General features: G+C 41.2%; 1 protein-coding gene across 2 annotated transcripts in view; it reads right to left on the bottom strand.

Annotated features, from left to right (window-relative positions):
• Positions 1 to 22,020, bottom strand: part of CARMIL1 (capping protein regulator and myosin 1 linker 1) — a 134,323-nt gene that overhangs the window by 33,090 nt on the left and 79,213 nt on the right. For both annotated transcript variants that reach the window (XM_053396695.1, XM_053396694.1), the window contains exons 16-27: positions 20,969 to 21,073; positions 20,132 to 20,201; positions 18,468 to 18,549; positions 17,546 to 17,645; positions 17,394 to 17,448; positions 10,874 to 11,046; positions 10,552 to 10,620; positions 6,401 to 6,494; positions 5,000 to 5,098; positions 3,628 to 3,756; positions 3,320 to 3,451; positions 461 to 636 (exon numbers count right to left, since the gene is read on the bottom strand). In XM_053396695.1, coding sequence (XP_053252670.1) covers positions 461 to 636; positions 3,320 to 3,451; positions 3,628 to 3,756; positions 5,000 to 5,098; positions 6,401 to 6,494; positions 10,552 to 10,620; positions 10,874 to 11,046; positions 17,394 to 17,448; positions 17,546 to 17,645; positions 18,468 to 18,549; positions 20,132 to 20,201; positions 20,969 to 21,073 — 1,284 coding nt within the window. The remainder of the gene's footprint in view (positions 1 to 460; positions 637 to 3,319; positions 3,452 to 3,627; positions 3,757 to 4,999; positions 5,099 to 6,400; positions 6,495 to 10,551; positions 10,621 to 10,873; positions 11,047 to 17,393; positions 17,449 to 17,545; positions 17,646 to 18,467; positions 18,550 to 20,131; positions 20,202 to 20,968; positions 21,074 to 22,020) is intronic.

Here is a 22,020-nt window from a genome sequence, read left to right on the forward strand (position 1 = left end):
CATAAATAGATGGTTCTACCCATCCCCCTGCCTCAATGGTGATAACCAACAATTCTCAAGAGATCAAACTAATGAACCATATTTAAAAATCAAATAATGAAATTAATTGTATTCTACATTAACTGTGGCACCATAGCCTGAACTTCAATTTCTATATGTGTTTTATAAGACCTTACTTCTGTGTCAACAAAACATTCTAATCAGAAAACAAAGTTGGACATGCAAGAAACCTAGTATGTCTGTTAGGACTTTCTGGACCATGAGATGAGCCAAGAATCAAACACATGGACATCCAGGGCATAAGTGTTTTACTTAAGGGAGGTAGAAACAAACTAAGTCTAGAACCGCTGGTATTCCCCATTTGCTGTTGCAGGGACAGGTAGACGTCTGTTTTTAACAACGTACAATTTAAATATGTGCCCTGAATCCATAGACGAACCGAGAAATCATACCGACTTACCTAATTTTATTACGAATGTCAATGCCAGACTGCTCCAAGAGAACGTTTTTAACAAATGTCCGTGGAATGGAAATCTTTTCAGTGCCTGACTCAATCAGATCTTGCCTTATGTGTGCTTTCTTCATTGCACTTGGACAGAGATTTTCTGCTGCATCAACCATAGACTCAAGCAGTGTCTGTAGCACAAAGTGAAGGAAGGCAAACTTTTTCAAGAAACCATCTGAAATACTGCATGTGCTGCTTTAATGCTAAGACCTGGTGATGTGCAACTCACAAATTATGAAGAGTCATCAAATTAAGTGCCAGTTCCTACAGACACTTTCTTCTACCATGCAGTTTATCCCTAGGCAGATTCATATGAGAACGTCTTTTGAAATTACCCAACATATTTTCAGCATGAATTGTGATATCAGCTCTAGATAACTTCAAGTTTGTGTGTTGGCAGCAGCTGAATAAGATCTACACAAATATTAGCAAGAATTGATTGCAAAAATGAACAAAAAGGAGGAGCCGCAATGTTTTTAATTGAATGTAAAATACAGAAGAGGAAATGATATCACTGATCTGCTACCCACTAGACATATGAATGCTAATTCAGTTGCTTCAGTATTAAAGGGATAGTAGTGTAAGTATAGACCTCTATACCATTACCTATAGCAAATAGTGACCTGTTTTAATTTTTTTAACAGCTGTCTACAATAAGTTTAAGCAGAATGCACTGCAATCTTAAGTAGCCAGCATTGCTCTCTTACATGGAAGATCTCAATAAAAATCTGAATAGTGGCTTTGTTTCTAATAATTCCAAGATCTTAACCCCCCCCCCAAAAAAAACCCACCATCAAAGCCTGATCAAATAATGAACAATGATAGCTCACTACGGTGGAATTGAGCACATCTATGAAGTTTGATGATCAGATTACTTGAATTTGACTTTGGTAAAATGGAAGTTGGAAGAAAAACTGAAATACTTGAACCACTAGGAGATCCTAGTTTTGCAACTGTAGCTTTTGGCATTATGCCACATACTAGGCTTGGATGAAAGGCTTGCTCTCAAAGGGTTATTTCTTCGGTGCTGCATTGGCTAGGATTTCATCAAGTTATACATGGTCCACTTTGGTGGGGGGAGGCTGGAAAGAAGGTCTTTCCAACTCTATGGCCATGTTCAGACAATGAACAAGTTGGGTTTTTTTTTGCCAGTGCACACCTTCTCTTTGCTCCTTCCTTCGCAGCACCAGCAATCAAACCAGAACACTTCCAATTAGCTACAGTTTCTTGGTTTGGGCAAAATGGGAAACTGTGGTTTACTTGCTTTGGAAAAAGCCAGAATATTAAGCTGACGTCAAACTGTGGCTACCCTGCCTTGTTTTGAAGAGATAAGCATAAAATGGGATTTCCAAGCCCTACAACACAGGAAAGGGCTGCATGCCTGGAAGCTTTAAATCCTGGGAACTGGTAGGAAGATTTAAGTTTGTCCCTTCAAATACTTTGGCACTCTGGGGATTTGAATCAGTACTCTAAATTGTAACATTTTCTTCCTCATTAACTTCTCTAATTTAGATTTATATATATATATATATAGCAAAGTGGTGTTTCTATAGTTCTTCATTACCTTCCCACTGACTGAGGCATTTTCTTTTTGTGTGTCTTATGAGCAGAAGTCCAATCTGTAGCTTTAGAGCTGCTACTAAGTTCACAAATACACTACTACAACAAGCAGTTGGAAGCAGAAACCATTGCAGGAGAAATTCTAACACTCTATGTCTGATGATTATGATTCCCCACAGATAACCCTGATGGTGACAAATTTCCACTGAATTTTAGGCATTGCTTTTTTCACAACGGAATAGAAGCTGCTTACCTTCTCATAATAATACCTCCAAGGGCTGATTGCAACAACTAGCACCGCTGGGCATTATGATTCCCTTTTAATATGGCATGATACATTCTCCCTAACTTAGTTTTATATCAAGTATTACTACTCTTGTTGGATTATTTTTTTAGGCAGTGAAATAAATTACAGCAGGGGTGGGGAAACTTTGGACCATGTGCACGACGGGTTATTTTTGGAAAGTCACGGCAACCTGCTCTACATACAAGACGGCAGGTAGGTATGGGCAAGACTTCAAAGGAACAATTGAGAACTTGAAGTGAAGTCCTGATTGTTCCTTTGCTGGAGCACAGCACACTCCCACTCACAATGGAAAATGCTTCTCCTTCCTTGCACGTCTCTTTGAACCTTCAAAAACTAGAGGTTCCCTTTCCAAAACAGTTTTGAACTGCTCTTAAAACTTCATATTTTCTGAAGTTTAAGGAGCCACACAGGACTGTTTGCAAAAGGGCTTTCAAGCAGCCCTGTGCTGAAATTTGAAAAATCCTGAAAATCGGGGCTTCAAAGCGCAGCATCACTTGATGTCACTCTGACATCAGGTGATTGACAGGTGGGTGGCTTTCAGCCTGCCATGAACCACCATTTGCAGCAACAGCAGCAGATATGTTCTATGCTTAAGATGACTTTTTATTCCCTTGTTAATTATGCTGTTTTAAATGTGCATTTTATATTTGACTTCCTTCAGTAATGTTTTCTTCTGAAACTTTTTTTGTTAACTTTATATGTGCATTCTGTTAGCTGACATACTTTGTACTGTTTTCTTTTATTTCTTATTTTATTTCTTTAAGGTAACATTTTCATTTCCACTTAATTATGTTGCTTTGAAGGTATACTTTATATCTGACTTCCTTCAGTAAAGTTTTACTCTGAATTATTGTATTTGAAAGTTTTAACATGTTGTAAACTGCTTTGCTTCCCTCCCTTTAAAATATAAAGTGGTATAGAACTGAACTGAAAAATAATAATAATACCTTGAGTTGATCATCGACGACTCTGGTAACCTCCCCAGCCATCGATTCTAGTGTCTCCTGGATTGGGTTGGATAAGGAACCATTTGCTCCTGCCCATGAAGGTCCACCAAGATGATACAGATTGGGCAGTAACTGTAGAAATTTTTGCAATAAATTAACTCAAATTAATCCTTATCTACAGAATCCTGTTTAGCAGGTAAACGTAAATAATATATATTTCAAAATACTTAATCTACATTAATATTTTAATAGTGATTTATTCTATTGGAATTAGTACGCCAGTAACATAAAAGCCTGGTGCCACTTACAGTTTTGGAGTTCTTCGCATCTTTCATAAGTCTTTCTGCCGATTTCAGATCTTCCTGTATTGTATCAACACCACAGTTTCTTAAAGAGTTGATATGGTCTTGCACTTTGACACATATTCTGTCGATCATCTACACAGAAACAGAGCAGGAAGAAAAGATAATATTAGCAACCATCAGAAAAGCTGTAAAACCTTTTCATTCCCAGTATTCTGGGTAACCTTATGGGAGCCACATGAAGGCTAGAGGCAAAAATGGGCAGAGCAAGATTAATCCAGAATGTGGCAGCTAGACTAGTGACTGGGAGTGGCCGCCGAGACCACATAACACCAGTCCTGAAAGACCTGCATTGGCTCCCAACACATTTCTGAGCACAATTCAAAGTGTTAGTGCTGACCTTTAAAGCCCTAAACGACCTCTGCCCAGTATACCTGAAGGAGCGTCTCCACCTCCATTGTTCAGCCCGGACCTTGAGGTCCAGCGCTGAGGGCCTTCTGGCAGTTCCCTCACTGCGAGGAGTGAGGTTACAGGGAACCAGGCAGAGGGCCTTCTCGGTAGTGGCACCCGCCCTGTTGAATGCCCTCCCATCAGATGTCAAGGGAATAAACAACTATCTGACTTTTAGAAGGCAGCTCTGTTTAGGGAAGTTTTTAATGTTTGGTGTATTATTGTGTTTTTGATATTTTGTTGGAAGCCTCCCAGAGCGGCTGGGGAGGCCCAGCCAGATGGTCGGGGTATAAGTAATAAATTTATTACAATTATTATTATTATTATTATTATTATTATTATTATTATTATTATTACTATGCAGTTCAATTTCTACATGTACTCATAGACCCTTCTCTCCATCTAGGCAAGCAAGAGGCATTATCAGAATTCAAGGACACAACCCAACCATGCAAAAACAGTCAAGAAGGGTGTAAGGCAGAGCTAGTGAAAGATGTGGCCTTGGAAGAGCCCCATGGGTCTGGCAGTGATGCTAGGAAGGTCACATTTGGCTCCTGGGCCAAATCTTACTTCAGACTTAGAATGGTGGTTTAGAAGGGGATGGAAAGAATCTGATGTTCAGGAATACGTGTTGGGATCCAGAGTTCTACACATAGTCAATTCAAATCATACTCTTAGGTTCAAAATCTCCCTTCCCACTGAAGCACCTCTGAAAATATGCTCCACAAGGTTGGAAACCCTTCAGAATAGAAGGTGGGGCAGGAGGTTTTGTGGAGAAATTGGTGAAAGTTATCTCTCCTCCACTTCCATTTCTGAAACCCTTTTCTGTGAGTGGAATTTTATGAAGACCAATTTAAATCCAACCCACTGAAAATTACCATAGCTTTGTTTGTTTGTTTGTTTGTTTCTTTAAGTGAAATGCATTCACCTGCTGTGTTGTGCTAGTAACTATGCCCTGCTGCAGTCTGTATGCTTGTTCCTGTAGATATTTTCGGGTCTCATGATTGCGAAGCAAATAGTTTTCTATCTAAGAACAGAAGTAAAAAGTAAGTTAGGAATATATGTGCATGAGTATGCACACAAACAGTTAACACATTTGGTTTTAAAAATCAAGTGAGAAAAACAATGAAAGAAATGCAATTTCACACACCTGATACAAAATGAGTAAACGAGAGTGGATCACAAATGAGTCAAAAGAAAAGGGGAGTACTATTTGAGGCAGGGAAAGTATTACTATTATTATTAATTTATTGAATTTATATACCGCCCTACACCTGGAGGTCTCAGGGCAGTTCACAGAAAATAAAGCAAAACATGTTTGGCACCACCAGCTCTTCTGATACATCCCAATATTTAAAGCACAAAACTCAACAGCCACATTTCTCAGATCATATTGTTAATATTCTCTATATCTGCAGTCACTAGCGATTAGTAAGCAGAACATGTACAAATGGCACCACACATACATGTATTTAGATTGAGGGACAAGGGAAATCCTATGGAAAATTTCAGCAGATTTCCTTGCATTAAAATGCAATTGGGAATTCCTTAATCCAGTGGATTTAGATAGTAACAGGCACAAGTCATTGGTTCAGTTTTCTCCATGGTGGTGCCTTTCTTTGCAACTTTTGGGTGGGGCCCCAACCACCCAATCACTGGAGACGCGAAATTGTTTTTTTAAAATAATTACTAACTGGAAAAGGATTTATGTTCCGTTGTTTTTAATTTGTGTTTTAACTGTAATAACAAATATTATTTTCAACATTGTAATTACAAATTGTTTTGAGTATTGGAAACAGAAAAGTAACTAAAAGTATTTATAAAATGGGGTAAAGGTGGCAATCATTATGTCCAAAGGTACTTTCAATTCATTGATTTTCACATGTGAAATCATCGGGGGGGGGGGGGGCGGACAGCGACCCTTTTGTTCCTTGGATTAAGGCAAAATCAGTGTTCCCGTTACCTAGGTTCCTAGGAATACACATGAAAACATACACATCCATTTTATTTGTGTTATGTACCAAAAAATACTGCTTAATTAGCACTACATGGGACTGTTTACTATTATGCTATTATTTCTGTTATTTTCACTTCCCACGCTTCATTTGGAGGGAGAGTTATTTTCATGCACTTTTGGATATCATAACCTTTGCAAACATACTTGTATGGGCCCCCAGGGTTAAAACACACACACACACACACACACACACACACACACACACCCCTCAAGAATTTTGTTCATTCAACCATGAAATGACAAGCATTTAATAACATTACTTTCTTTGCGTCTCCCTGTCCATCCCAATCTATAAGTAACTGTAGGCAATACCTTTTGAAGTGCCTCTTCAGTTTTTTCAGGGCTTGTTTTAAGCGCTTGAGAAGCATCATTCACAGGTATAGGCATGAATCTTAATGTATAATTTCTTTTTAAAAAAAGATGTAGAAAAAAATCAGGTTAGATGGGCACATAGAAAAAACAATTATTTCTAACATTTCTGTAAACTTCCTAGTCCCTTTATCAAATGCACACATTTTGTTACACACAAGCTGAAATGCTGTATCAATATATAGTTTCCAGGACTACATTTCAAAATGGCTTTGATACATAGCTGAGATGTAAAAAGTGATATAGATGGTGTTCTGCATCAGTTTGCAAGTAGACACAAATAAGGGGTGATTCTTACACCTCTTCTGAGAAAATAGATCTCAGACTTTCATACAGATATAGGAAGATAGCTTTACCCATCTAAGTATTTTCTTGAAATCAAACTTTTTGAACAAGGATGCCCAATGAAAATAACAGAGGCTGCACAACAGATGTGTTTCATGGCATATATGAGTATGAATAATAACCACCAAGTGGGGAAAAAATGACTGCATAGGGAAGTTTTTAATGTTCAATGTCTTACTTCGCTTTAATTTGTTGGAAGCCTACCAGAGTTGGTGGGGCAACCCAGCCAGATGGGTGGCATATAACCAACTAAACAAACAAACAAACACCTGCAAAATAAAATGTGACTGCCCTATATAAGCTTACATTTGGCACAAACACAAAGCTGCTTCACAGTTTTCTAGTTGTTTTTAGTTTTTTTAACCCATATCTAATGTGAAATATGACTTGCTTTCACCCTTACCATATAAATAGTATATTTCAAGTAACCCAAACTGCTTCGTGCTTGGCATCTCTCAGTCATTCTTTTGGTTTGTTGGGGATGACAGTTAAAGTTCTGCTATGACTACTTAAGAATCAGCAGCACTACAGAATCCAAATTTGATGCGCCCTTTCCGGCCAAATTCATCCCTCACCAATCCCTGACAGTTATTGAGACCACAAGCAGGGACCAGGTGAGCTGCAGAGGTGGCTCAACAAGCATCCAAGCCAAGACAGTAACGTATAGTGGTTAGCGGGAATGTAAAAAGGTGAAAAACTTCTGGGAAATGATATCTAATGAGATGAAAAAAATGTTGAAATATACATTTATTAAGAAACCAGAAGCATTTTTACTGGGCATTGTAGGAGATGATATAAACAGAAAGGATTGTAAGCTGTTCTTATATGCAATGACGGCAGCAAGAATATTATTGGCACAAAAATGGAAGCAAGAAGAATTACCGACGAAAGAAGATTGGAGGATGAAATTGATGGACTATGCAGAATTAGACAAACTAACAGGAAGAATTCGAAACCAGCGGGACCAGAGATTCACAGAAGACTGGTGTAAATTTACGGACTGTTTGAAAAGTAATTGTGATGATCAGATTACATTTGTAGGTTTGCAAGAAGTTTTGTGAGGTGAATAATTTGAATTATTGCATAATTGGATAAAAAGGAAGACGTTAGTTAAGATAATTAAAGGCAATATGAATTTAAGAAATGCAGAAGAAATGATAAAAATGGGGGATCATCAGAGGTGCTGATGGAAGTCTAAAAAGATTGTATAAGAAGTGAAATTTTGTGGTATGTATGACAATTAATATGCTTAAAAATGAATAAAAATTATTTTTTAAAAAGGGTATAGTGGTTAGCACACAGCTTGAATCTGGTTCAAAACATTACATGCCAAGTGGGTTCCATCTTTCTCATGTCTGCAATGTTTGATCAGCCCACATCGTCCTGTGATCCCCTTCAACAGGTTATTGCATTTTACAGACCCCAATGCAAACAAGACCCCATTTTACAGATCCTGCAGCTCACATCAGGCAAACCGCAACCTTAAAACTAATCTCTCTTTGTCTCTGCAAACTTTCTCCCTCTTAGTTGAGGCAGGGGTCCTTCCCACAGCTGTCTGACTTAACAGACTACTTTCCTGCCTTTTGCTTGGTTAATGACTGGGCCATTATTAAATAACTGCCTCATTAGGAAACTGGCTTGTGTTATTTCCAGCCCTTGCTAGATCCAGGAATTTAGGAGTTTGCTTAAATTCTAACCTTTTACTGAATTCAGAGATCTAGCGGAGTCTGACCCCCCCCCCAAAAATCCTAACAATATATTTCCAAGGGGAAAGTTCTCATTTCTAAAGACAATTCAGGAAATTTAAAATTCAACATCTGAAAGAATAACCAGCATGTATTTTTACCCCTATATTTACTGTTTCATACTGAGTGCAAAATACATGGATAAAATGCAAATGAGCTCCTTGGAGGAACAGCAAAATACAATAAATTACAGTGGTACCTCGGGTTACATACGCTTCAGGTTACATACACTTCAGGTTACAGACTCCGCTAACCCAGAAATAGTACCTTGGGTTAAGAACTTTGCTTCTGGATGAGAACAGAAATCGTGCAGCCACGGTGCAGCGGCAGCAGGAGGCCCCATTAGCTAAAGTGGTGCTTCAGGTTAAGAACAGTTTCAGGTTAAGAATGGACCTCCGGAACGAATTAAGTACTTAACCCGAGGTACCACTGTATATGTATTTTATAAAGTAATGCAGGATATATATTATTTAAAGAGAACAAGCAATAGGAAAAAAGAAATTTAAGAAGTCTATCAATGTTACTTGCATGCCCAACAGGTGTACTGCTAGCCTATTTAAGTTTTCTGACAACAGATGTAGCAACTAGATCTTCCGTGCAAATATAAACCACTGAGTTTTCCAGTATAAAAATTTGGAATGAGGGATTACAACCTACTTAAAAAATATGACTAAATAATCCATAGGCTTCTGCAGAATTAGCTTGCAAAACTATAGCCCTTTGTTTAATGAATACATGACGTTATCCACCAAAATGTCAGTAACTGTGGGAGTCTCGACCTCTTCCTGTGTTATATATTGACTTATTTTTCACTGCTGTGATCCTAATCTATGTTTGGAGTTTTTGTCTCTTGGATTATAACACATTTCTAAAGAGTTATTTCCCACCCTGCAGCCCTGATACTGTCCTGAAAATTCCAATCATCATAATGCACAACAAGTGGGTTTTTTCATAATTATCTCAACCTGATTCTAGACTTTGGATTTTCAGTCCTGCAGTGCAACCATCAATAAATCACTCCCTATTGAACCAAAGTAATTAAGATGAGAGAATGCAACACTGTTTGTTGTTCTTCATAATGGTTTTCATATTTCTTTAGCAAATATATAACTTCACTGTTACAGTTTGAAAAACTCCCAAACCAATCATTTTGATGCTGTTAAAAAGGAAAACGTTGTACTTCTTTTACCCTGAGAACAGAAGAATTAGTTACATTACTTGATCTGCTAAGAAGCATATGGTAGAAAATGTTTTCTAATAAAGATGTCACACACACACACACACACACACACACACACACACACACACCCCTCTTTACCAATGTTGACATAAAAGGCTGTCTTCCCCGTTAAGAACTTTGCTGATCACATCTGAGGCCCCATGAAGGAGACAGAAGGTGACCTGAACTTCTATGCTCAGTAAATAAGATGTCACCTTTAGAAAATCATAGCTGTTGTATTAGCACCAACATTTCCACTTTCTGTCAGATAATTTCATTCTCAATCTTAAGAGCAGCCCCTCCTTTTCATTTATCTTGGCAGATGGAAGAGAAGGCACATATTATAAACAGGATGCCAGAGAGTATTTTCCTGTCAACAGAATGTATGTTGTCAGTCTGTGAAGGGATTTCCTCACCCCAAGTTTGCCATTGATCTCAGTACTGCCAGTTAACTTTTCATTAACTGTAACTTCAACAAGATGGCACCGTTTAAGCACCGTTTAAGTGCCTAAGCTGGCCACTTGACTATTTTTTAATTCCACACATTAGGATAGAAAGTGATAATGAATTTGAAAACTGGTAATCAACCAACAAATGTTTTAGTAACAGAGTACATCCATCAGTACAGATGAGAGAATGTCAATATTAGGGATTCCTCTGCCATTCAGACCATGCAGATCAAAATGATTCATTGTCTATTTTTGCAAAGCAGTATCGTAACATTACCAACCAAAAATTGGGTCCATCTTTGTGACAATTATAATACACAACTGGGTGGAACTTACTTTTCTAGAGCCACTGCTATATCTTGGAAACCCTGGGCAGAGATATTATTCTTGTCCCATATAACAGTTCTGTTGAGAAAATAGAAATGACACTGATGAAGTTGTTTTTTTAAAAACAAACAAACAAACAAACAAACAAACACATATTAAAAACTATCAGTAGTAGTGCACTTCCAGTATTTAGAACAGAGTAGATCTGTATGTTTGGTTTGGGAGATTAGACAATATGCAAGAAACTCATGAACAAAGCATGGGCTACAGCATGCAAGACAGACATCGTTCAAGTTAAGGAAGATGTTATGTTTAAATATGCACATAATACCTGAGTTTGGTGTTTATTTGAAGAGCCTTTGCTAGCATTTTTGCTCCCATGTCTCCCATGCCGTTTCCACTAATATCCACTTTTGTAAGAGATGTATTGCTGCCCAAAGCATTGATGATAATAGTAACCTCCGTCTTCAGCTTGGAATCTGCTAGAGACAGCGACTGCAAGGGCTGCAGAGTAAATAAAGAACAGGTAATATCACTGCACTACCACTTAAAGGTAAACGGTAAAGGGACCCCGGACCATTAGGTGGCCGACTCTGGGGTTGCGACGCTCATCTCGCTTTATTGGCCGAGGGAGCCAGCGTACAGCTTCCGGGTCATGTGGCCAGCATAACTAAGCCACTTCTGGCGAACCAGAGCAGCACACGGAAACGCCGTTTACCTTCCCACCAGAGCGGTACCTATTTATCTACTTGCACTTTGATGTGCTTTCGAACTGCTAGGCTGGCAGCAGCAGGGACCAAGCAATGGGAGCTCACCCCGTTGCGGGGATTCGAACCGCCAAACTTCTGATCGGCAAGTCCTAGGCTCTGTGGCTTAACTCACAGCGCCACCCGCGTCCCACGCACCACCCCTTATGCTAGCCCAAATCATTAGATCAACCGGCAGCACAGCTCTGCACAAGATGCCTTCACACAGGAAGTTCTGAGTGAACTGCTACAAATGTAGAATTTTACACTACAAAAGAGCAATACATTCCATCATATTATTTGGAGCTACTGCAAGGCGCAGGCCTGGTTCATATGATCATCTAAATCAGGGGTGGACAACCAGTGGCCCTTCAGATGTGGCTGAACTTCAACTCCCATCATTCCTGACCATTGGCCATGTTGGCTGGGGCAGATGAAAGGTCTAGTTCAGCAGCATCTGGAAGCCACATATTCCCCACCCCTGGGTCCAGACCATGGTGCAGATGGCTGCAAATGAGCTGCAACAAGTTCTGGACACGTGAGGTCCCCTTCCCTTCTCCTCGTCTTTTGTGCACATGAGATATAGAGTAAAAAGCTTTAACCTTTTAAAAGGAAAAACACACAACTAACAAAATCTAATGCTCAATATATCAGCTGGTAGACATTATAGACTGGAAGAGTCCTGCTTGTGGGCTTCTCTTGGGCATCCAGTTGACCACTGTTAAAAAAACAATACTGGACTGGATGGGATACTGGCCTGATCCAGGAGACCTTTTGTTATAACTTTGCTTTTTTTGGGGGGGGGGACAGCATCTAGAAATATAAAATACCCTCTGCAACTGAATCTGCAGCTCACTGTCAACACACAAACACAAATACACACACACACATACACATGCTGCAGGAGATCTCTAGATGGCTTGAAAAATATTATTTTTTTCTTGCCGCCGCTATACAGTAAGATTAAAAACCCAGAGGGATGGCGCTAAGTTGGAGCTTGCCATTATGCAAACTAGGAAGGCAACGCGCTGCGACTACATAATTGAAAAGCCTGTCCTTGACAAAGAAATGTAACCGTTTTAGTTTAAGTGACAGCTATCAAATTACTGTATTAATTCTCCTAATCTCCAAGTGCGCCCTTACTTTATTTGCCACATAATTTAGAGAGCATTAGCTTCACATTAGCCTGGTGCTTGGGAACGGTAGCAAAAGTTTAATTGAGGTGCTTCGTGCTTCTGTCGTAGGTTCTAGCACAAAACTGTAAGAGTACAGCTCATCCTTCTGAAATAATAATCAGCTCAGCAATGCTTGTTTACAGTGTGCATGGCAGAAGAAATTTTTTAAAAAATCAATTGGAACAGAATGCAGGAGTTCACCATCATTACTGAAAGTGAGCAAGGGATAAGCTTATCTCTTCAATAATATGTACCATAAGGGATGGGAAATCTGTGACCCATTGTCGGACAACAGCTCCTACTAGCTCAGCAAGGATGACTAATGCTTGAGGATGATGAATGCTGTAGTCCAGTAACATCTCTCTTGTGGATGCATTCCTCCTTCCACACTAAGGCCTTCCTGTTCTGTAAACCTGCTGTCTCTGCTTTCATACTAAAAGTGGAACATCTGGTCTTCAATCACAGTCTCAGAAAAAGCACAACTTATTCCTGCATCCAATTGACTCTCAATTAGCTAATTATCCTGGTCATAGTGGTAGTTGGGCGCATGGAAAAATTAAGAACTATTCACCCCAGACATCCTTGAAAAGAAAGCCTCTGTGTTTATCAGTCTTAGACCCTATGAGGGGACTGGTAAAGGCACAATGTTTCTGCCTAGCTTGGCTGTGAGGTAAATTCAAAAACCCTGAATAGAGTCTGCCAAATGATCACATTACTATTTTCATATTTTAGTATTTCGACATTGGATAGTCATTGGTATAAAACACACCTGTGTAATAAAAACCACAAGACTTAATGATATTATATGAAAAATCAGATTTTAGAATGAATGGATCCAATACTCCCAAACATTCTTATGTCAACCTAAGGCAGACATTGCACCAGTCTGTCAAATCCAATAAAATGAAGGCTTTAAATACCATTTCATATGACAACTTTCTTACACACTACTCTGCATGAAAGCATCTATGCCAATATGCAGAGTAGTGTGTGAAAATGGCATGAGTTTCTGTGTTATCATAATTATACCCTGAATTGACTCCTGCACTTGAAACCAGGTGCTGTGCCAAGTATCAAGTACTGTAATTCCAAAATTAGAGTTATTTTGTTCTTAGGGAACCCATTCCAACACTTCACGCTCCCATCATGTAACACCAGAAAAATGAGAGGTTTGTCTGAAGTCGTTTATCTATAGAGGGGAGATAACTGTCCTCCCCTTTTCCAATTGTCCAGGTGTGGATATTTGTTCCCCCTTTCTTGCTCAGGATTGTTTCTATGTGTCTCTGATACTCGAGGGACCCTTTTGCCTTCCCTATTCCAATAAATCCCTAAGAGATTACAAAACTCTGGATTTTTTTTACCTATTTAAGGCTGTGAAATTGCACCCTCCTAATTACTATTTGACTCATCCCTAGAAGGAGACTTCTCCAGTTCCCAAAAGATCTTTCTTTCTGACTCCAAAATTTGACTTACTCCTCTAAAATGGGAATGTGGCTCTATTCAGAGCTTAAAGGTAAAGGTAAAGGGGCCTCTGACCATTAGGTCCAGTCATGGCCGACTCTGGGGTTGCGGCGCTCATCTCGCTTTATTGGCCGAGGGAGCCGGCGTACAGCTTCCGGGTCATGTGGCCAGCATGACTAAGCCGCTTCTGGCGAACCAGAGCAGCGCACGGAAACACCGTTTACCTTCCCGCCAGAGTGGTACCTATTAATCTACTTGCACTTTGACATGCTTTAGAACTGCTAGGTTGTCAGGAGCAGGGACCAAGCAACAGGAGCTCACCCTGTCGCGGGGATTTGAACCGCCGACCTACTGATCGGCAAGTCCTAGGCTCTGTGGTTTAACCCACAGCGCCACCCGCATCCCATATTCAGAGCGTAATAGATCACAATTGCCCTCATCATCATAATGTCCCTGGGGGAAATTTGAAGGAGACACAGGGATAAAAGAAAAATCAATCTGCATTCGTGGACAAATGGTTGTTAAAAATAGCTCAGAGCTGTTTAGTGGTCATTTTGTTTGGAATATTTCTCCACATAGTCAGTCTTATCAGTTGTCCAGTTCAGAGACATTGGTTGCCTAATAAAATCAAAGACAAATAATCTGCACTTTTATTAATGGGGACATTCCCAGGGGAACTGAAGGAGGCAGTGGTGCGCCCGTTCTTAAAGAAAACATCATTAGATCCTTTAGATCTATCCAATTACCGCCTGGTTTCAAATCTTCCGTTCCTGGGTAAGGTGATTGAGAGAGTGGTTGCTGAACAGCTTGGTAGGTTTCTGGATGAAACATCGGCTCTGGATCCATTCCAGTCCGGCTTCCGTGCTGGTCATGGGACCGAGACGGCTCTGGTTGCCCTAACAGATGATCTTCGTAGACAGCTGGATCGAGGCGGGTTGGGGCTGCTGATTCTTTTAGATCTGTCAGCAGCTTTCGACATGGTCGATCACGAATTCCTGGATCACCGCCTTGCCGACGTGGGGATCCAGGGCACAGTCCTTCAATGGCTGTGCTCGTTTCTCTCTGGTCGGGGACAGAGGGTGGCGCTTGGAGGGGAATTGTCATCGCGCCGCTCCTTGGTGTGTGGAGTACCTCAGGGTGCGATATTCTCCCCGATGCTTTTCAACATCTTTATGCGCCCCCTCGCCCAGCTTGTCCGGAGTTTTGGGCTGGGTTGCTATCAGTATGCTGATGACACCCAACTTTATCTGTTGATGGATGGCCATCCTGACTCGGCCCCAGACACACTGACCAGATGTTTGGAAACTGTGGCTGGATGGTTACATGGGAGCCGGTTGAAGCTAAATCCTTCGAAGACAGAGGTCCTGTGGCTGGGACGGGACGATATGGGATGGGGGGGCAACTCCCATCTCTTGCGGGGGCAGAATTAGTGCCAGCACCGTCCGTTAAGAGTTTGGGTGTAATCTTTGACACCTCCTTTCCATGGAGGCGCAGATTGCAGCTATAACAAAGGCGGCATTTTTCCATCTCCGCCAAGCTAAGCAGTTGGCTCCTTACCTCTCTCGCCCTGACCTAGCCACTGTGATCCACGCGACGGTCACCTCCAGACTGGATTATTGTAACTTGCTCTACGTGGGGCTGCCCTTGAGACTGACCCAGAAACTCCAGTGGGTGCAGAATGCTGCAGCGAGACTCCTTACAGGGTCTTCGCTGCGAGATCACATTCATCCGGTGCTATACCAGCTGCACTGGCTCCCGGTGGAGTACGGGATCAGGTTTAAGGTGCTGGTTTTAACCTTTAAAGCCCTATACGGCCTAGGACCCTCATACCTACGGGACCGCCTCTCCTGGTATGCCCCACAGAGAAACATACGGTCTTCAAATAAAAACATCTTGAAGGTCCCAGGCCACAGAGAAGTTAGGCTGGCCTCAACTAGAGCTAGGGCTTTTTCGGCTGTGGCTCCGATCTGGTGGAACACTCTGTCACAAGAGACTAGGGCCCTGCGGGACTTGACATCTTTCCGCAGGGCCTGCAAGACAGAGCTGTTCCACCAGGCCTTTGGCCAGGGCACAGCCTGACTCCCTCCCTCGGCAATCTTCGCGGAGCTCTGACCCAATGGTTGCCAGTGGCTTGATACGAATTAATTTTATAATGAATGATTTTAGAGTGTTGTTTGTGCTGTACTTTTGTACTGTTTTATTGTTGTTAGCCGCCCTGAGCCCGGCTTCGGCTGGGGAGGGCGGGATATAAATAAAATTATTATTATTATTATTATTATTATTATTATTATTATTGGCCTGAGATGAGTCATACTTTGATACATTAAGCTTAATATAATGATAATTTAGAGGGCAATTCTTTGCTCATGGGTTCTGAAAGCAAGAGATCACAGAACCCTGAACCAAATCCTATGAGGGTCTGGAGATCAATTATCCCTGGAAGAGAGACATGAACTGGCATTTATTGATTAGAGCAAACTCTAACTCTGCCAAAGTACAACCCCAAAGTTTCATGTCTTTTGATACTGTCTTTTGGCTGCCACTGCCCCTTCCCAGAAGCAACATCTTTTGAAGTTTCAGCCACGATGGATGGCGGACATGATTGGTCACCTGGCCTAAATGTGATACATATGATCTTGCTGTTAGTAGGAATAATTCATTTTTGGCAAGTAGCCTGGCAGTTATATGGTCTCACTTAGCCCTGGGTGGAACCTACACTCCCATGCCAATGGCTAGTTGCTATGTACTACCTGGAACTGTTTGGCCCTGCTGGTAGTTAATGTAGGAGAGACTAAAGGAGGACAACCTAGGCTTTGCTTTCCCACCAGCAGGTGACTGGCATTGTTATAGACAACAATGCCAACCGTCTGCTTGGCCAATGAAGGAAGAGAACAAGTAACTATAGATAGATAGATAGATGATAGATAGATAGATAGATAGATAGATAGATAGAGACAGACAGACAGACAGACAGACAGACACACACACACACACACACACACACACATATTCTGCACTCAATTCCAAAGCACTCAAACTGCTGATTTCCATATTCTTTGGAGCGAAAAACAAAAAACAAGCTTTTTATGGTGAGCAGGTAAACTTCATATGACCTCATAACAACAACCCCAGACAATTGTAGAACGAGATTTGGATCTCAGGAGTAAGGGAAACTGTTGTTAAAAAGACAGGGAAATGGACCTTTGAATATTTGTTACTATCTATAAAGCACAAGTATAGCCCAAAAATCAATCAGACCCTGCACAGAATCTTAAAATGTTTCAACACTTTCAAAAAAAAGGTTGTGGGTTTTTCAGTGCATAGCTCATTGTTTGCTATATAAATTTGAACTGGTTAAAAAATAAACCTAAATAATGCTTTCGCCTAGTATATATTGTTGACTAATAGCTGCAGGTGAGAGATGGTGGTGTTTAAAACAACTTTAAAGCAGTAGGGTAATGATACTCACCGAATCCTCATCTTGAATCATTTGTACTAAATTATCAAGTACAGGGGACAGATTTCTAAAAGAGGCAACAAGCAAGAGAAAAGGTGAAACCAGCAGTTTTTGTTGATTATTCCATTTTAAAAACCCCTCCCACAAATAAATAAAAATCTTACTTGGATTTCATGTTGTTAAAGTTTTTTCCTAATGCCAAGTGTCTTATTGATCGGTTTTTACTAAGCCAGACTATAAGGGTTGAAAGGTCAGATTCCAGGCCTGTGAGGAACCAGATGAAATGCATAGTTAAAATAGATCCCCACAAATGCATTTTGTCACAGGGGTTTCAATCTATAGTTAGAGAGTACTTTGACGCCAATTTCCTTAATTAGCAAGAGCACATGCTTTGGTGGATGAAAAATGTGATCTAGTCCCTTATTTTCCTATGGAAAAGCAGTTTTGAGAAGACGATTTTAAAAAGGAAACCAGTAGGTGGAGAAAGGGTTAAGTGGCTTGTTTACTTCAAATTGCTAATTTCCTGAAGATGCTTCCTGAAGATGCTATGCAGACAGCTATGTGTTTCAGCAAAGGAAGACTCTCTCATTCTTTTGAGAGTTAAGGCCACAATATATTGTTTAGCTAATTTTAATTGCTTTGAAAAGCAATATAACTCTCCAACAATTTGATCCTATTTTGAATGGGTTCAATAACCGCTGCCCAAGAAGATTAATAGCATGAGAATAAAATGATGCAACAAGTGTTTTGCTCTGTGTCTAGACTAGAAAAGAACATCTGACGGAAGTATATTTCAGCATTAGGCTTTTAAGGGTTTTGTGGAAAAATGAGGTTGATTGCATACTTAATTATCCTGTTCTTCAATTCCCCCCCCCCCGCAACAGCCTATTATATAATGAAAGCAGACTTACTACTCAATGCTAACTATGTTTGCTCAGCAAGTCAGATTGCTTTCAATGGGAGTTTTGTCCAAATAAAGCAAGTCCCATCAGGTATGTAGTCTACTTGCAAGCAAATATGCATAGGATCACACCATAAATCACCCACATTCCTTAATCCTCTGTGCAGACTTATATGAGCCCTTACCATTGTCTGAAATATCAAGGCTGGCGATGTTATGTATTTCTGCTATGCATCCTTCTAAAACCTGCGCACCTCCTGATCTTAGCTAGAGGGGGGAAAGAAAGCATTAGATACCTTTTCACTGAGGGAGTGCTGAGAATGTGGAAAGCAGAGGTTTGCAAATAATGCAAACTATAGTACAAATAAAGCTGAAGTACATCATTTTTTCTTAAAGTAGCTGTTAGCGTTTTGTTTAATTGCTACCCTATCGAACAGGAATAATATCTCATGACAAAGTATATGCTATAAAGGATGATGAGGATGAAGATAATACAAACTATATGCAATATCTTGCTGCTCCTTTCATTAAGTTCAAAATAGCTTCCCAATTCTCCCTGATCTAGGCAGTGATCAATTTCACATCTGCCTAACCTCTATTCTATGAAAGTATGACACATTCTGCTATAAAACAACCAAACCTCTCCTGCGTCCAAGTATCAGCAATTAAAAAGATGCTCTGCAAAGGGAACATGTGTAGTGGATAGGCAGGAAGTGAGCTGCTTTGAGGTTAATAGTTGAGAGGCTGCAAGTAATAAATGATGTGTACTTACACAGTGACCAAGCTAATGGAAGCAGGAGGGGGAAAAGTTAAAATACATCAGAGCTGAGCAACTAAAATAGAAGTATTTTCTGCAATAAAATCAGCAGTACATAGCAACAAAGTTTTGGATCAGAGTTAGTAAGTCAGCAGTTAGTAAGTCACAAGATAAAACTGAAGCGGTGAGGAAAGGAAATATTTGGTTTTTTTCTAGGCATGATGAAGCCTTGGCTCTGTTGTGTAGACTGAAAGGACCAAGCAGCCTATAAGGAAAGGCAAAGCAATATCCCGCTTGATATTAATACATTCCTCTCAGATTCAGATAAAACTAGGAAAGAAGAGTTTGGATTTGATATCCCGCCTTTCACTCCCCCTCAGGAGTCTCAAAGCGGCTAACATTCTCCTTTCCCTTCCTCCCCCACAACAAACAGTCTGTGAGGTGAGTGGGGCTGAGAGACTTCAAATAAGTGTGACTGGCCCAAGGTCACCCAGCAGGTACTGTGGCTGATTATTTGCTAGAAGCTGGGCTGGCACTGGGGTATTTAAAGTGGGCAGCTGAAAACTAATTGTACTACTGATAAAAACGAAACATTCACAAGTTTTCAACAGCATCAGCAAGTCTACTGTCATGCACAGAGGGCCTAAGCACTGGGGTCTTGCTAGCTAGGGATGATGGGAGTTGTAGTCTAAAGGCAGCTGGAGACACAAGTTTGGGAAACCCTGGACTAAGATAACCTTTTTCAGTTTTGCTTACACTGACTCTTTCTTTCAACAGCAAGGCCATAGTAGTAGTAGTAGTAGTAGTAGTAGTAGTAATAATAATAATAATAATAATAACCCTTCATCTGAATTTCCTCAGTTTCAAAACAGATTGCCATTTTTGCTGCGGCTGTTCAGAAAATCACAGCATAACAGATGCATGTCTGTACAATAGGTCACTTGTACACAAGGCCAGGCATGTTCTGTAAACAGGCATTAAAATTGGCTTATTGCTTCTTCAGCATGGCCAACACAAAATATATAGAAACCATGGTGTTTAAGGAGAACAATATAATCGTGACATTATAGATTCATTGTAAGCATTTCCTACCTCACAGCTGCTCAGATCTAAAAACACCTCCTTCACATTTTGGTTACAAGCGAGACCCAGTAAGAGTGCTCTGAAAAATGAATTAGAATTATTATTATGGAACACTAGAATGGCAATCAAGTCACAAGAGAAATTCCTATTATATTTTTTTTGTATACTGTATGTGTTATTGTTGGATGCTTCTTTGAGAACTACATGGTGGAAAGAGGGATACATTTTAAAACAAACAAACAAAATATTTACTGAAAGGCATTGGCAACGTAACTAAATGTGCTACACCTTATTTAGAATACACTGTATAATTAAAACATGGTTTGGAAGTGTCTCCATAGGCTGGCACACTTCTTCTGCTCTCTCCTGTATACAGGTTGCTCCTCTATGGTTAGAATATGGTGCCTACTGGATAAGGTTTGTCTAGGACCTATTATAAAATGATAGTTAGCAAAAGGGAAGAGGGACCACATGAGTCTGCAGTGTCCTGAATGATCTAAGCCAAGTCAATAAGTTCTAACATCTTTCAGTTAAACAGAATTAAAGTAGAACATTTATTAATTAAATACTCAAACATCAAAAATCAAGCAAATTAAACCGAGCATGAAAGAACTGAGTAATTTTACTATTCATAAAACAGGAACTGTAAAGAAAGCACATAACACTGCAGGGAATCAAATACATGACTATTTATAAGCCAAAATCTGCAGAACATGTTTTCGGTCTATTTTATTCATATGAAATCAACACACCCTACTATCAACTTCCCTGCCTACTCATAAATTTACATAAGGGAGCGTCACAATGCAATTTAAAATCTTATGACAAAATTCACAGCACACTTACTTTAGCGGCTCAGGAGGAAGTTTAGTCCCTGAAAGGTTGATTTGCATCAAAGCAAGGGAACTGCTGAAAAATTGCTTGAAGGATGGGGGTACTTCCTTGCCCTTTCTGTAAAGCAATAAGCAGATAGAAGTCAACATCCCCAAACCTCTGATACGCTGCTAAATCTGCAGTTTCCCACATAAGGCTTGTGATCATTGTTATGTATGTTTGCAATCCAAAGAGATACAATTGCTAACACTTATCAGAATGCAATAATAGCATTACTGTATTTTTCGCCCTATAGGGTGCACCGCCCCATAGGACGCACCTAGTTTTTTTGGGGGGGAAATAAAGAAAAAAAATTATTTCCACCCCAGGCGCGGGGCTGGCACAGGGGAAGCCCCAGCTTCCCCCAATCCCAGCCCCGAGAACAGCCTGCTATCCGCAAGCCTAGGGAGGCCAGCGGTAAGTCGCGCAGGTCTCCCCAGGCTTCGGAATGCAGGCAGCTCTGCGCAGCCATTGGGAGGCGGGCGCGACTTTGCCCCCCGCTCCGGATGGCTGCGCAGAGCTGCGCTCGCCCCGGGACTGCAGGCAGCTCTGCGCAGCCATCGGGAGGCAGGCGCGAAGTGGCGCCCCGCTCCGGATGGCTGCGCAGAGCTGCGCTCACCCCGGGACAGCAGACAGCTCTGCGCAGCCATCGGGAGGCGGGCGTGACTTCGCCCCCTGCTCCGGATGGCTGCGCAGAGCTGCGCTCACCCCGGGACTGCAGGCAGCTCTGCGCAGCCATCGGGAGGCGGGCGCGAAGTGGCGCCCCACTCCGGATGGCTGCGCAGAGCTGCACTCGCCCTAGGACAGCAGGCAGCTCTGCGCAGCCATCGGGAGGCGGGCGCGACTTTGCCCCCCGCTCCGGATGGCTGCGCAGAGCTGCGCTCGGCCCGGGACTGCAGGCAGCTCTGCGCAGCCATCGGGAGGCGGGCACGAATTCGCGCCCCGCTCCGGATGGCTGCGCAGAGCTGCACTCCCCCCGGGACAGCAGGCAGCTCTGCACAGCCATCGGGAGCGGGGCGCGAAGT

The sequence above is a fragment of the Podarcis raffonei genome, chromosome 7 (genome assembly GCF_027172205.1).
Source record: "Podarcis raffonei isolate rPodRaf1 chromosome 7, rPodRaf1.pri, whole genome shotgun sequence".
Lineage (NCBI taxonomy): Eukaryota > Metazoa > Chordata > Lepidosauria > Squamata > Lacertidae > Podarcis > Podarcis raffonei.